Here is a 13,466-nt window from a genome sequence, read left to right as displayed (position 1 = left end):
GTGTAAGATATTGTTAAGATATAATCTGATATGTCCGATCAACAAGGAGATATGAGGATAGAAAAATTTAGGAACAGAGAATCTGAATTCATAAATGAGAGGTGGAAGCGTTAGGAAAAGTTATTAATTGTAAGAGAGGTAAAATTGAAATGAAGGGCACTTTTTGGGAAAATAAAATTTGGGTGTGCTTTGGACAAATCAAATTTGAAATGCGTTGTTTGGCATTGGATATTCAATTTTGTGAATCAATTAATTTTAATGATGATTAATTTAATCTTATAAATTTTTTTTACCGATTAGTTGAGTGTTTAGAGAGCTCATCCAGATGGATAGGCCGGAGAAAAAAAAATAAAGATTTACATATTTAACTTCAAATTTAACTTAATGCAAAATTATGGATTAATTTATTTGACTTTTCCCACCCTTTGTTAGAAGTTAGAACCTCTGCTTCCTGATAACTCATCAGACTCTAATCAGGAAGGCACGTGGCCAAGTGGATAACCACGTCCCACTTGGTAATGAAACGGAAAATATCATCAGAGCCGTCGATCGTGGTTGAAGGAAATGGCAGCGACAGCTGTGCTTGTTGGGATGACAAAATTTGTGTTAATTAATGAGTACAAATTTTAAAAGAAAAAAAAAATAATTTAGATTAATTATTAATTGAAGCATCTATTTCTTCCCATATAAGCGTCGGGTCTATTCGTCTCCCTGCTGCCTCCTCCTCCCATCCTTACCAATTCATTTCTGTCCAGGAATTTGTGAGTAAATTTTTTTTTTCACTTTTTTTTTTTTTTTGGATTCTTGGTAAGAATCCTATTTGGATGTCTTGCTTTAAGGATTGTACAGCTTTTTCGATCTTGGAATTCGCCTGTTAATTTGGTTGTTTTTTGATGCAGGAAGAAAATATTGCGGATTGGTTCTTCGAGTGGGTGCAGCAATTTCCACGGACTTGGAGGTCTCCAAGGGCATTAGCATGGCGGTGTCGGACGCGGTAGGGGAAGCGGCGGTCGGGGGCGGAGGGGAGAGGAAACGGAAGCGCGGGAGCAAGCCAGTGCCGGCTAAGTGGCGGACGGAGGGTGAGCAGAGGATCTACTCCTCGAAGCTCATCGATGCCCTCCGCCGGGTCCGCCGCTCCTCTGCTTCTGCGCCGTCCTCGCCGTCCTCGCCGCCCTCGGATCACGTGCGAAACCGCGAAGTCCGAGAGGCAGCGGATCGGGTGTTGGCGGTCTCGGCGCGCGGAAGGACGCGGTGGAGCCGCGCGATTCTCTCGCGCAGGACTCTCAGGCGTCGGGTCCGGCTGCGAGCCTGCCGGCCGAAGCCTGGCAGCGCTGCCTGTGTTTCCCGGGCAGCGGCCGAGAGGAGAAAGTCTCCAGCAGTGGAGAAGAAGACGAGGGTCCTGGGACGGCTAGTCCCAGGTTGCCGGAAGCTGCCCTTGCCGTCGCTCCTGGAGGAGGTGTGGGATTACATCCCGGCGCTGGAGATGCAAGTGCGCGCCATGAACGCCATCGCCGAGGCCTTCTCTACCGCCGGCGGTGCCCCGTCGTCACCGACTCATGTCGACTCGATGTAAGTCCCACGCAATCCGTAGGATATCTCTTCATTTTTCCTCTTCTTTCTTTTAATTTTTTGTTTTTTGTTTTATATTTTTCTCTCCCCTCCAAATTGGTGGCGTATTCTGTTGTACATTTTTGTTGTCTGCATTCCTTTTTGTTTTAAAATCAATCCCCATCAATTACGAGAGGTTTCCCCCATGTGCTGCGAATCTTTCATATGCTCTCGCCGGTAGCTAGATTCCACATTGTTTAACATTTGTTTTGCTTCCTCCGGCCCGGCGCTGATTAGTTTTCTTGGATGACCTCTACGGTCTCTTGTTCTGTAACCTTGGCATGTTCATTATTTCAAAAATAGTTTTTTTTTCCCTTTTTTTGTGACCTTCACATGTTGTGAATGCCGAATGATCACATTTTTTTTTTTTTTTTTTTTTTTTTTTAAGTTTCATCTGCAATGCTCATGATAAAATATGGTAGACTTTTTGCCTGGGTTGTGATCTTGTTAGAGTGAGAAGACATTATAAGTGAAGTGAAGTGAAATGAAGCAGGTGGATTGAAGAGGAGACCATGTGAATCTGAGCATGCAGCAATCAAAGTGGAGATTTTTTTTTTATTGAAGGCAGTATGTACTCAAAGGATCATGATAGCAATAAAGCAAACATAAATGAATGTGTCAACCGCACAGCAAATGAAAGTTAAGGTTGAGAATCAAGTCATGTGAATGGGGTATCATGGCGGCTTCATTATTATTCATAGGGCCCTAACGCTCTGCTTCTGCCTGTTGGTGTTGTGCCATGGCCAGCGTGCCCTGTGATTAATGAAAAAGATGAACATTGCGAGAGCTTTTACTGCCATAATAACTAGTCAGGCAAGAGACGAGAGCAGGACATCACATGAGCTGGCAAAACACCATGATAAAAGAACCATAAGGAAATGGGATAGAAATAGAATAGAAGAAGAGAGTCGAAGGGAGCTGATGCATGGCATAAGCAACCATCATTGATTTCCCAGGTGGCCGGCCTGTGGTCTGTTGTTTGACAATATGGCCAACAGTGAGGTAACGTGCGAGGGGTCCGGCCCTTGTTGTTGTTTGGTTCCTTGTGTTTGATAGGCAACGATACAAGCTGACCATGTGGCAAAAATGCAGAGGGTAGGGTGGCTGGCCTACCCTTTGCCCTTTGCCCTTTGCCCTTTGCCCTTTGCCCTGCCTAGTAGTAAAGTCACAAGGTGTGACATGTTTTTGGAGTCATATGCATCTGATGCCACACAGCTTGGCTTCTGGCTCATTCTCAGGGAAGATGCTCTGTTTTTGGAGTGATGTTTTCGGTGAGGGACACTAGAGACGGGAAAGTTGGAAACACAATCACATGTTGAATTTATATGTATTATTGGATTAACACATTATCTTCTTGTCTGCGGCGGCAGCACAATTAGAAATGCCAATTTCAATTTTTGTATGGCCAAAAAGCCTTGACAGGAGCACAAAAGTTATTTTTTAAACTGTTTAAATATTTAATGCAATTAAAATTCAGACTATATATATATAGTCTGAATTTTAATTGCATTAAATATTTAAACATTATATATATATATATATATATATATATATATATATTTATATATATATATATATATAACTTCGATTGGAAAAATAAAAAATAAAGGTTATATTCTCAAAGTCAACTTAGTTAAAATCTATCATTCTGTCTGTCATCTATCTATTTCCAGATGAATCAATTAATTTAACAAGGTAGGGTAGATAGGTAAGGTCTACTATTGATGTAGCTAAACAGGTCTAATGAATGACTGAATGGACAGATTGGGCCAAGGGGTTCGTGAGCCACATAGACTGATAGGTTTGGTGGGCTTATCCCATCAAAATTTATATAAACTAGTCGGGTTGGATAGTCTAGTTAGGCCGAGTTCTTGTGCTAAGTCAAGCAATTTTAGTATTTAGTGGGTTAGATAATTGATTTAGTTGAGGTGAAATGTGTTGGTGAGTTTGGTGTCTGACCCACCTACCTAGATTGTTGTACTTGGTTCCCCTCTAAACAGCATGTGCAGCTAGTTAGGCTTTGATTGGCTCACCCTCTTAACTAGCGTCCCTAGTCCATCGATTTCAATTGGGTTGGATGGGGTTGGTTGGGCCAATTAAGTTGATAATTTTGTTGGTTCAATTTTACTCTTGGTCAAAATTGACCATGATACAGATTGAATTTTCATGTTTAAACTTGAGTGATATGTCAAATAATTCAAAATTCATTTGAAGAACCTTCAAGTTCAAGGAGGCAAGCAAGTCAATCAATTAGTTAGTCTAATCAAATAATTATTTGATTGATTGATTGATTTAGTTGGTCATTATGGATTTATTAGACTAGACATTTATCTTACTCCACTCAATTTGTTCGCTCAACCAACCGAGCTGAAATGATAAAATGACTAACTAGTACTGGATTCGAGATAAGGATCTAGATATGTTTCTGTCACAATCGCTATTTGAGAGAGAATCTGACCTATTACAACCCTTTTTCTTTGTGGATATAAAATGATGTATCCATAATGGCACAGTTGATATCGTCTACGCATGCATGGACTCGGCCAGGTACCATCCTCGAAGATGATTCAAGTTGCTCCAGGCCCATGTTTGGTATAGGGTTCTTGTTGTCGATTTGGTTCGAAGCATGAGCTCAACTCCCCGGAGGAGAACAAATCCGTGATCAATACTCAAAGCGATACAGCACTTCTCCGGTTAGGTTTGGCAGTGGACCAAAATTAACTTGTGTTTTCTATTAACAAGAACGTAACAAAATGCTGCCACACTATGTGCGTACGTTCTGATTATAATAAATTTTACAGCCAGTTGGAGCCAAAAAAAATTATGTCGTTGATCTCGGTTTAGTATTATCGATCTCATGATAAATACAAATAGATAAATCATGAAAGTTATTTTATCTTAATGTAACAATTCTTTGCATGAGAAAGATCAAATATCTAACGAGACATTTTATACTCATGGTCCTAAAATCATTTTTATTTTTAGATTAATTTAAGGGCTCCTATTTTAGGGCCTCAGTTTTTATATTTTAATATTATTTATAATCAACTAAAAAGCATTCATTTTTTACTTTTAGATTAATTTAATAGAAAATCTGTTTTTATTTTAGATTATTTTAATTTTATTTGTTATTGATTTTTTAATTATATATCCTATTTTTTAAAATTTAATCGACCTCTTATTGATTCTAAAAACACATGCACTTTTACATGATCGCCCTTTTCATCTCTCGTATCATCTCTAAGCCACCTAAATTTGGTATAAAATTAGCATCAAAATATTCCAATCTATATACCAAATTCTACACTAAATATGTTGTGGAATAGTATAACACCATCTTTGTGGGAGAGGATTTTTATTTTTTAATTTTAATATATAATTAATAAAATCAAATGTAATTAATTTGAAATTATTATTATTTTTGTCTTTACTTATTGGATATCTAAATGTAATTAAATATAATTATTATTTATTATAAATTTAAATTAAGAATATTTAAATTTTATTATGTATATTTGTAAAGATTTAATTTATTAAAATTATTATTTTTAATTTATTTGATATATTTTAATTATAATTATATTTATAAATTATACCATTAATTTTAAAAAAATATAATAAAATATTAAAATTTTTGAAATACAGTAGATCATAAGACTCGATTTGAAGAGTTTCTAGTTTAATACAGATAAATCAAAGATTAAGAAGCGAGTATTACCATTTCAAATGTATTAATTGAGTATTTATGGGAACAATATAATAAGTCTTGTAATATTATATTTTCAATTAAGTGTCCTTATTTGTTTTAAATAAAAAATAATAAAATATTTTTTTCCTAATTGTATGTGTTTTTATAATATTAAAAAAATATATTTATGCCGAAACAATTATATAATAAAAACTAAAAATAAAAATCATAATTTTTTTATATATATTCGTTGGATGCTCAATTTTAAAAAATTTAATCTATTAAATATTAATAAAGTATTTATTGACAATAAAATTCACACATATTATTAATGATATCATATGCTATATATAAATATCATTACAAGTAAAAATAGAAAAATACATAAATTAGGAAAAAATAAGTATTTCCTAATAATAAAATAATAAGTATTTCCTAATAATAATTATTCTCTAATAACTAGGAAACAAATAATTATTTTTTAATAATAATTATTCCCTAATAACTAGGAAATAAATAACTATTTACTTATAATAATTATTTTCTAGTACACCCTTTCAAGATGATGTCCTAGAAATGACACCAATCTTACTGCAAATAGCAAACAACCGAGGTCGAGAAAGCGACTTTGTAAGTGCATCAGCCAACTGATCCTCAACAGGAATATGAGTAACTCGTAGTTCGGAGGCTTGCACCAGATCACGAACAAAGTCATAGTCAATAACCAGATGCTTCATCCGAGAGTTAAAAATAGGATTAGCTGAAAGATACGTGACACCCAAATTATCAGTAAAAAACATAGTAGGTGTGGTAATCGGAAGAAGCAGATCTATTAAAAGTGGTTTAATCCATTGGATCTCAGTTGCTATAGAGGCAATGACATGATATTCAACCTCAGTCGAAGAAAATGCAACCGTGCATTGTTTGGTAGATTTCCAGAAAACCGGATTAACACCTAAAAAAATAATAAATGCACCTATAGAACATCGATCATCTGGATCTCCTGCCCAGTTTGCATCAGAGAAACCATGAAGAGTAAAAGGTATACCCGTAAGAAGACGAATGCCAAGATCCCTAGTACAATTGAGATACCGAAGTAGACGCTTCACAGTACCCCAATGCGTCTCTGAAGGAGCATGCATAAACTGTAAAAGCTTGTTGACCGCAAAGGAAATATCAAGACGAGTCATACGGAGATGTTGTAAGCCTCCAACCACTTGTCAGAACTTAGTCGTATTAAAAGATGAAGACCCATCATATAAAGTAAGATGAGAGCCAGCAGCAATAGATGTGGAGACCGGCTTGGAATCAAGCATGTTGTGTTTGGAGAGAAGATCAGTGACATACTTTTGCTGAGACAAGAGAAAAGCATTTGAGGTTGGACGAACTTCAATACCATAGAACAGGGAAAGAGCTCCAAGATCCTTAATCGCAAATTTTGCATGAAGTTTACATACTATGATGTCAACAGAAGAAGCATCACTCTCTGTAATGATTAGATCATCAACATATATAAGGAAATAGATAACAGTATCATCCCAAGAATAAACAAATAAGGAGGTGTTAGCTCGGGATGCGATAAAACCAAGAGAGACCAAGAAAGTGCATAGCTCCAAATACCAGCTGCACGGAGCCTGCTTCGCCTTATGCAAACGGCACACATGATCCCGAAACTCAACACTGTGCATACTCGAAGGTTGCACTATATAAACCTCCTTTGCAAGATGACCATTAAGAAACACATTGTTTACATCAAGTTAGCGAAGACACCAACTCCGATTCACAGCCAAACTAAGAACAATGCACATTGTTACTGGATTAATAACAAAGCTGAATGTATCATAAAGTCAACACTAGGGCACTGATGAAAACCCTTGGCAACAAGGTGAGCCTTATACCGATCAATTGAGTCATCAGAATTACGCTTAATGCGAAACAACCACTTATTGCCCACAATATTTTGGTCTGGCGAAGGTGAGACAAGAGTCCAAGTCTGATTATGGAGAAGAGCATCATACTCTTCATGCATGGCCTGTATCCAATTCGGATCTTTGAGCGTCTACGTGATAGAGGAGGGTTCACAAGGTTGTGGAAGACTAGTATGAAGAAGATGTTGGAACCCCAGGTTATTTTGGTGTGATCAACAAATTAAGTTAGGTCCTATGGTGTTTTAAACCTGTGTCTAAGTGTGCAGGAACTTAGGAGTACAAGAAGTCGAGCAGAAGACGTGGCTAGTGAGAAGGACAACAAGGGGAGAGAGTCGACGTGCTCGGTACGTCTGAGGGATGAGGTGTCACAGAAGAGTACCCCGGCGGATGAGAAGGAAGTGTGCGTTGGTTCCGAGGGACGAGAAGCCGGAGTGGAAGATTGCTCGAGGAGCAAGAGACGTAGCTAGCGAGAAGGTCGACACGAGAGAGAGCTGACGGGCTCGGTGCGTCTGAGGGACGAAGAGCTGCGGATGAGTACGCTGGTGGATGAGAAGGAAGTACGCGATGATTCTGAGGAACGAGAAGCTGGAATGGAAGCCTGCTCGAGAAGGCCGGAAGTTGGGTTCGGGTGAACCCTATTCCAGATGGCCGAGATCACCCAAGCGAGCGGAAGACTTGGACCAAGGCGAGCAGTACCGGAGCAGAGGGACCATATCAAAAGTCAACCCTGTTGACTTTAGTGGTTCGGGCGCCCGGAGTTGAGCTTTGACCAAGATCGCGTTAAACGTGATCCGTTGCGTAGGTGATAAAAGTTTATCCTCTCTCAGGCGCCTGAAACCATTCCAGGCGTCCCGACCAAGGTTATAAATACAGTCTTGGTCTAGAAGCTAAAAAATAAGACAAGAATTAGCAATCCAACACTTGTCCGCTTCATTTGTAGTTTAGCTTCTTTTTTTCTGTGCTTAAATGCTGTAAGAGGCTTTTCCGCTTGAAAGGAGAAATCTATCGCACTTCAACCTCCTTAATTAGCAACCTCCCCGGTTGTAACTAAGTAAATACTTGTGCCTCTTTCTTTTGTTATGTTCTGTTTATTTTTTATATGCAAGTGTTAGTTTAAGAAGTCTGAGAAGGGTTGTGTTTATTTTTTGTAGGGCTATTCAACCTTCCTTTCTAACCGACCGCCGCGGTCCAGCAAGTGGTATCAGAGCGAGGACGCCTCAGAAGAACTAACCGCCGAATGAAGCAACAAGATGGCCGGAGCTAACATCTATCCACCAACATTAGAGGGGGAGTTCGCATTTTAGAAGCGACGAATGCAAATTTATTTTAAAACTGACTTTAATATGTTATTAATAATGAAATATGGTTTTGAAGTGACCAAAAGTAAAGAAGGAGAAGAACTTGAGGAGCATCAGTGGACTGACGAGCAACGTAACAATGTTATGGAAAATGCTAAGGTTGAGTCCAGTCTTTTAAGCGTACTACTTGCCAACGATCTCAACAGAATCGAAAAATACAAAAGCGCAAAAGAACTTTGGGAAAAGTTCTTGAAGCTATACGAAGAACCAATTGAGGTCAAAGTCGACTCCTCGATGGACACTGAGCCGTCGTCAAAAGAATCTGAAACTAAGAAAATTACCGGAACGTCTCTCACCGTTGAGCATCTACCAGAAGACGCAATCAGCTCTTTCTCAATGAGCATTGAGAGCATCGATGAAGGGGGAGCAACGTCGGAAGAAAATAACTCAAAAGGAGGAGAGTTAACAGCCGAAAAGGTAAATCAGGTATGGCCTCCACCTCCTGACCAATTGACTAATTCAATCAAAACCTTATCCAAAGATTTTTTCAAATTATAAAATATATTGTCAAAAGATTTTTACAAATCAGAAATTATTTTGTCGAATGGATTTTGTGAATTAAACCCCAAAAAATTATTAAAGAATAGTGGGTTAAAGGAAACTAATGCAACAACTTGTCGATTAAAGAATTTTGACAAACTAATTGTCACGCCCCAAAGGAGTCCCTGTCCGAAGAAATTTCGGCAACATCTCCCCTGTACGGCAGACAATCTGAAACCTTCTACAAGCACTATATACCTCAGTCACATGCGGCTGGAATAATAACAAAAATAAAATACAACACACAGACAACCACGCAGTTTATATAAGTTTCAGCCTCTGGCTGACACAACCACGCAGTTTATATAAGTTTCAGCCTCTGACTGACACAACCACGCAGTTTAATAATAATCAAACTGAACAGTAGTACGATGACTCAAAAACAACCCTACTCAACTATACTCATAAAGCTCAAAACATATTCTTACTCCACTACACTCGTAAAGCTCAAAACCGGCGATAAAACAAACTTACCTCTTCTGCTATCTAGGCAGGCATGTAGTAAAAGCAAATCCAAATAAAGGTCATCACAAGTAAACAATCCATACAAGATCCAAAGTATAACAATCCAAAACATAACATGTTCCAAACATAGTCTACTAAAGAAGAAAACCAAAAGATCAAAAAGTCCTCGTGGTCTGCAGGGGACTAGCAACTGGAATTCTCTCCTGACAGCATCAACCTGAAAATATCAACAATGGAGGCGGGGTGAGTCCAACACTCAGCAGGTACAACTGATATACAAAGAAGGGAAATAACACCTAGCACTAATCATGCGTACAGTCTCCTGATATAAGAAAGATAACAATGCAACTGAAGTAAACAGGAGAGAAACTGTACTAACCAGGACCTGAGTATAAGGACAAATAGTCCGAGTGGTATAGGAATCCTGTATGCATGTCAAACATAGGTATCCAAACAATATGCAGCATATAAATGCAGCAAGCACAAACACAAGCAATAAATGCATCATGCATATGATGCCAATGATTCGTCCTGGTCACCCCTGACGCCAGTCGATCATCTCACACACAATAGTGAGGCCGAGTGGGTAGGGCTGTGACAACCGTGCACTCTGTCGTCACTATTCCTGATGAGTGACCGAGTGGACGGGATGCTGTCGGAGTACACCTATTGTCCTACCCCAAATCATAAATATGGGAGCGCAATGATCTCATCTCCCGGTACACAATGACGGGGAGGAATCCCTGTCGGATAACACGTTGTGTCACACTACCCATGAGCGGACCAACGGTGCCTAACAGAGTCCCTACTGCAACACACTCTGCCTGAATCGACCACTAACCCATGAGTGGTGGTGTGTGTAGATCCATGTAACTGGCGATGTGCTCAACAATAATGGAGCAGACTATCGCACAGCATGCAATCATGCAAATGGTGCATGACACTAACCAAATAATATCCCGACCTAATCCACATATATATAAAAATGCATCATAGGTCAACGAATCAAATCAAATCAAAGGTACACAGAAGATATAAAACCTAGGTCCTGAACATGGTGAAGCATGGTATATCACTACCCCTATAAGCATGTATCAACAGGTAAGAAATACATGAGATGCAAAACAAGCAATCAATCAATCACGTAACAAGTATCGGGTAGTGATTAACCGGAACAAATAAGAACATAATTAATGCAACTTGTTAAATTCACTACTATGTATATCAAATGACATAAGTCAAAAGTACTCGCCTCCGATAAAATGGTCCAAATCTGACTCCGAGATACTCGTCTCGCGTCAAAGTCCTGTATCAACATGATATACGGATTTAGCTAATTACATATAAATTAATTAGCTAAATCATATCCCCGAGAAACTAACCTAAATCCAAATCCAATTATATATGTATCAATTCATACCTAATTCAGCCGCTGCTGGAAATCAAGGGTTGTCGTCGGACAAAGTGCTGCTGGAAAACCCTCCTCACTGCCCGGATCCAAAGAACATCATAAATCAACCTAGAAATCCACTCACAACTTCAATCCAGCCACAAAAAGAAATGTGTTTCCCTTACCTCAAATTCCACAGTCGTTCTTGCTGTTGGAAATCAAAGAGTTTGCTGGAAGCAGTGACTGCCGGATCCAAGAAAAATCCCATAGCAAGTCTTATCCTCATCTGGAATTCCTATACCCTCCAAGATCTGGCTAGGGCACAACTCTGTGTTGTTTTCGGCACTGTCAAGCAGAGACACAAGAAGGGAAGCTTCGGACGGCGCACAGGGACCCAATTTAGGGTTCAGATACTCGATTTTCGGCGGTGATCGACCGAAGCAGGCGACGGTCTACGCGGAGTCTGTGGCTCGGGAATAAGTGGCGGCGTTGGCAGGCACAGGGGTGGTGGCAGCCGGCACTAGGGCAGAAAAATCGCGGCGACGCTGCTCCCTTCGGCCTCAAGTGGTGGCGCCGTCCAGTGCGGTTCGGAAAGGAAGAAGAGAGGGAGAGGCCGGCGCTAGGGCTCCGACACCGACGGATCGGGGGTGTGGGCGTGCACACGAGGGAGAAGAAGGGATGCTCAACCGCCGGCTCTCTGTTCCATGGCGTCGTCGGCGTCAGCAGAGGAGAGGGTGGCAGCGAGGTTTGCGGCGCCGGTTAAGAAGGGTGGTTAGGGCTCGGCGTCGGGGAAAGTTCGGGAGAGGAGGCACGGGAGTAAAGTAAATGGCGAAAAGTAAAATAAGAAAAGAAAAACAAAAAGGAAAAGAAATCAAACTTTTCCTCGCTTAAATGGGGTAGCCTAAACAGGCTTTTCCCGAGCCTCGTTTTTATCCCCGTTAACTCATCCGTACGAACTTCGAAAAATTCCTGAAAAATTTCTAAAAATTCTGAAAAATTCCCTTATTATTATTTTCTATTTTCCGGTATTTTACATTCTCCCCCACTAATAAAAATTTTGTCCCCAAATTTCGTTATCTACCATCAGCAAGTACTAACAATAGATATAAAGTATAAATGTTAAACGGTAAATTAAATCACATACCTCAAGTGAAAAGATGGGGATATTGAGCTCGGATCGTATCCTCGAGCTCCCAAGTAGCCTCCTCGTCCGAATGATGCTGCCATCCGACTTTAACCAGCCGGATAGTCTTGTTCCGCAACTGACGCTCTTTCCGGTCCAAAATTCGTACCGGAATCATCTCATAAGTGACTTCAGGCTGAACTGGAACTGAGACATCTGTCAGCACATGCGTCGGGTCAGGTACGTATCTCCTCAGGATAGATACGTGGAATACATCGTGGACTCCTGCCAGGGACGATGGTAGAGCTAACCGGTAAGCTACCGCTCCGATCCTCTCCAAGATCTCGAAAGGGCCAATGTACCGCGGAGCTAGCTTACCTTTGAGGCCAAATATCTTCACCCCTTTCGTGGGTGAAACTCGCAGAAATACATGCCCCAGAGGAGTTCCCAACAGAGAACTCTAGTGGTCTGCGTCTCCGATCAGCGTAACTCTTTTGGCGATCCTACGCCTCTGACATCCTCCGTCTGATAGTACGGACCAACTCTGCATCCTGCTGAACTCTATGAGGTCCCAACATCTGGGCCTCTCTAACCTCATCCCAGAGAACGGGTGTCCGACAAGGTCTACCATACAATGCCTCAAACGGTGCCATCTGGATAGCCGAATGAAAGCTATTGTTGTAAGCAAACTCTACTAACGGCAGATGGTCCTCCTAACTGCTTCCGAAATCTATAACACATGACCTTAGCAGATCCTCTAAAGTCTGAATAGTCCGCTCTGACTGTCCATCTGTCTGTGGATAGAAAATTGTACTGAAATAGAGCTGCGTGCCCAAGGCCTGCTGCAGACTCTGTAAAAAAAAAAACGAGACGTGAACCGGGGTCTCTATTCGAAATAATAGTCAACGGGACACCACGTGATCTGATGATCTCCCGGCAAAACAGATCTACCAATCGATCCAGGAAATCAGTCTTCCGGATCGCTAACGAGTGCGCGAATTTGGTTAATCGATTAACGATTACCCAAATCACGTCATGGCCTCGTCGTGTCCTCGGCAAACCCACCACAAAGTCCATAGTAATGTGTTCCCATTTCCACTCAGGAATAGGAATCCGCTGAAGTAAGCCGACAGATCTCTGGTGCTTGGCCTTCACTTGCTGACAGATAAGACATCTAGCTACAAAATCTGCGATGTCTTCCTTCATGTCGTCCTTCAAGTCGTTCCACCAATAGAAACACCTCAAATCTTGGTACATACGGGTACCGCCTAGGTGGACAGCAAATCGAGAGCGATGAGCTTCCTGAAGTAGCTCCTGTAAGACCGGATGAGACTGAGGTACGCATAATCTGTCTCGGAAGTATATA

At 40.5% G+C, this 13,466-nt stretch overlaps 1 protein-coding gene across 3 annotated transcripts; it reads left to right on the top strand.

Moving 5' to 3' along the window:
- Positions 1-681: 681 nt before the first annotated feature.
- LOC122000104 (transcription factor bHLH148-like) lies at positions 682-2,254 on the top strand. Of its 3 annotated transcripts, none has more exons than XM_042554644.1 (3): positions 682-761; positions 900-1,569; positions 2,099-2,254. In XM_042554644.1, exons 2-3 carry the CDS (start codon positions 977-979, stop codon positions 2,124-2,126), a joined length of 621 nt encoding a protein of 206 aa, XP_042410578.1. In that variant the 5' UTR covers positions 682-761; positions 900-976; the 3' UTR covers positions 2,127-2,254. The 3 variants fall into 3 exon arrangements, with proteins under 3 accessions (XP_042410578.1, XP_042410579.1, XP_042410580.1); XM_042554645.1 differs by having other exon boundaries at positions 2,102-2,253; XM_042554646.1 differs by having other exon boundaries at positions 2,060-2,232.
- Positions 2,255-13,466: the final 11,212 nt, after the last annotated feature.

The sequence above is a fragment of the Zingiber officinale genome, chromosome 7A, assembly GCF_018446385.1.
Source record: "Zingiber officinale cultivar Zhangliang chromosome 7A, Zo_v1.1, whole genome shotgun sequence".
In the NCBI taxonomy this organism is placed as follows: domain Eukaryota; kingdom Viridiplantae; phylum Streptophyta; class Magnoliopsida; order Zingiberales; family Zingiberaceae; genus Zingiber; species Zingiber officinale.
Note: the sequence above shows the minus strand (reverse complement) of the source record. Positions and strands in the feature narration are given on the sequence as shown.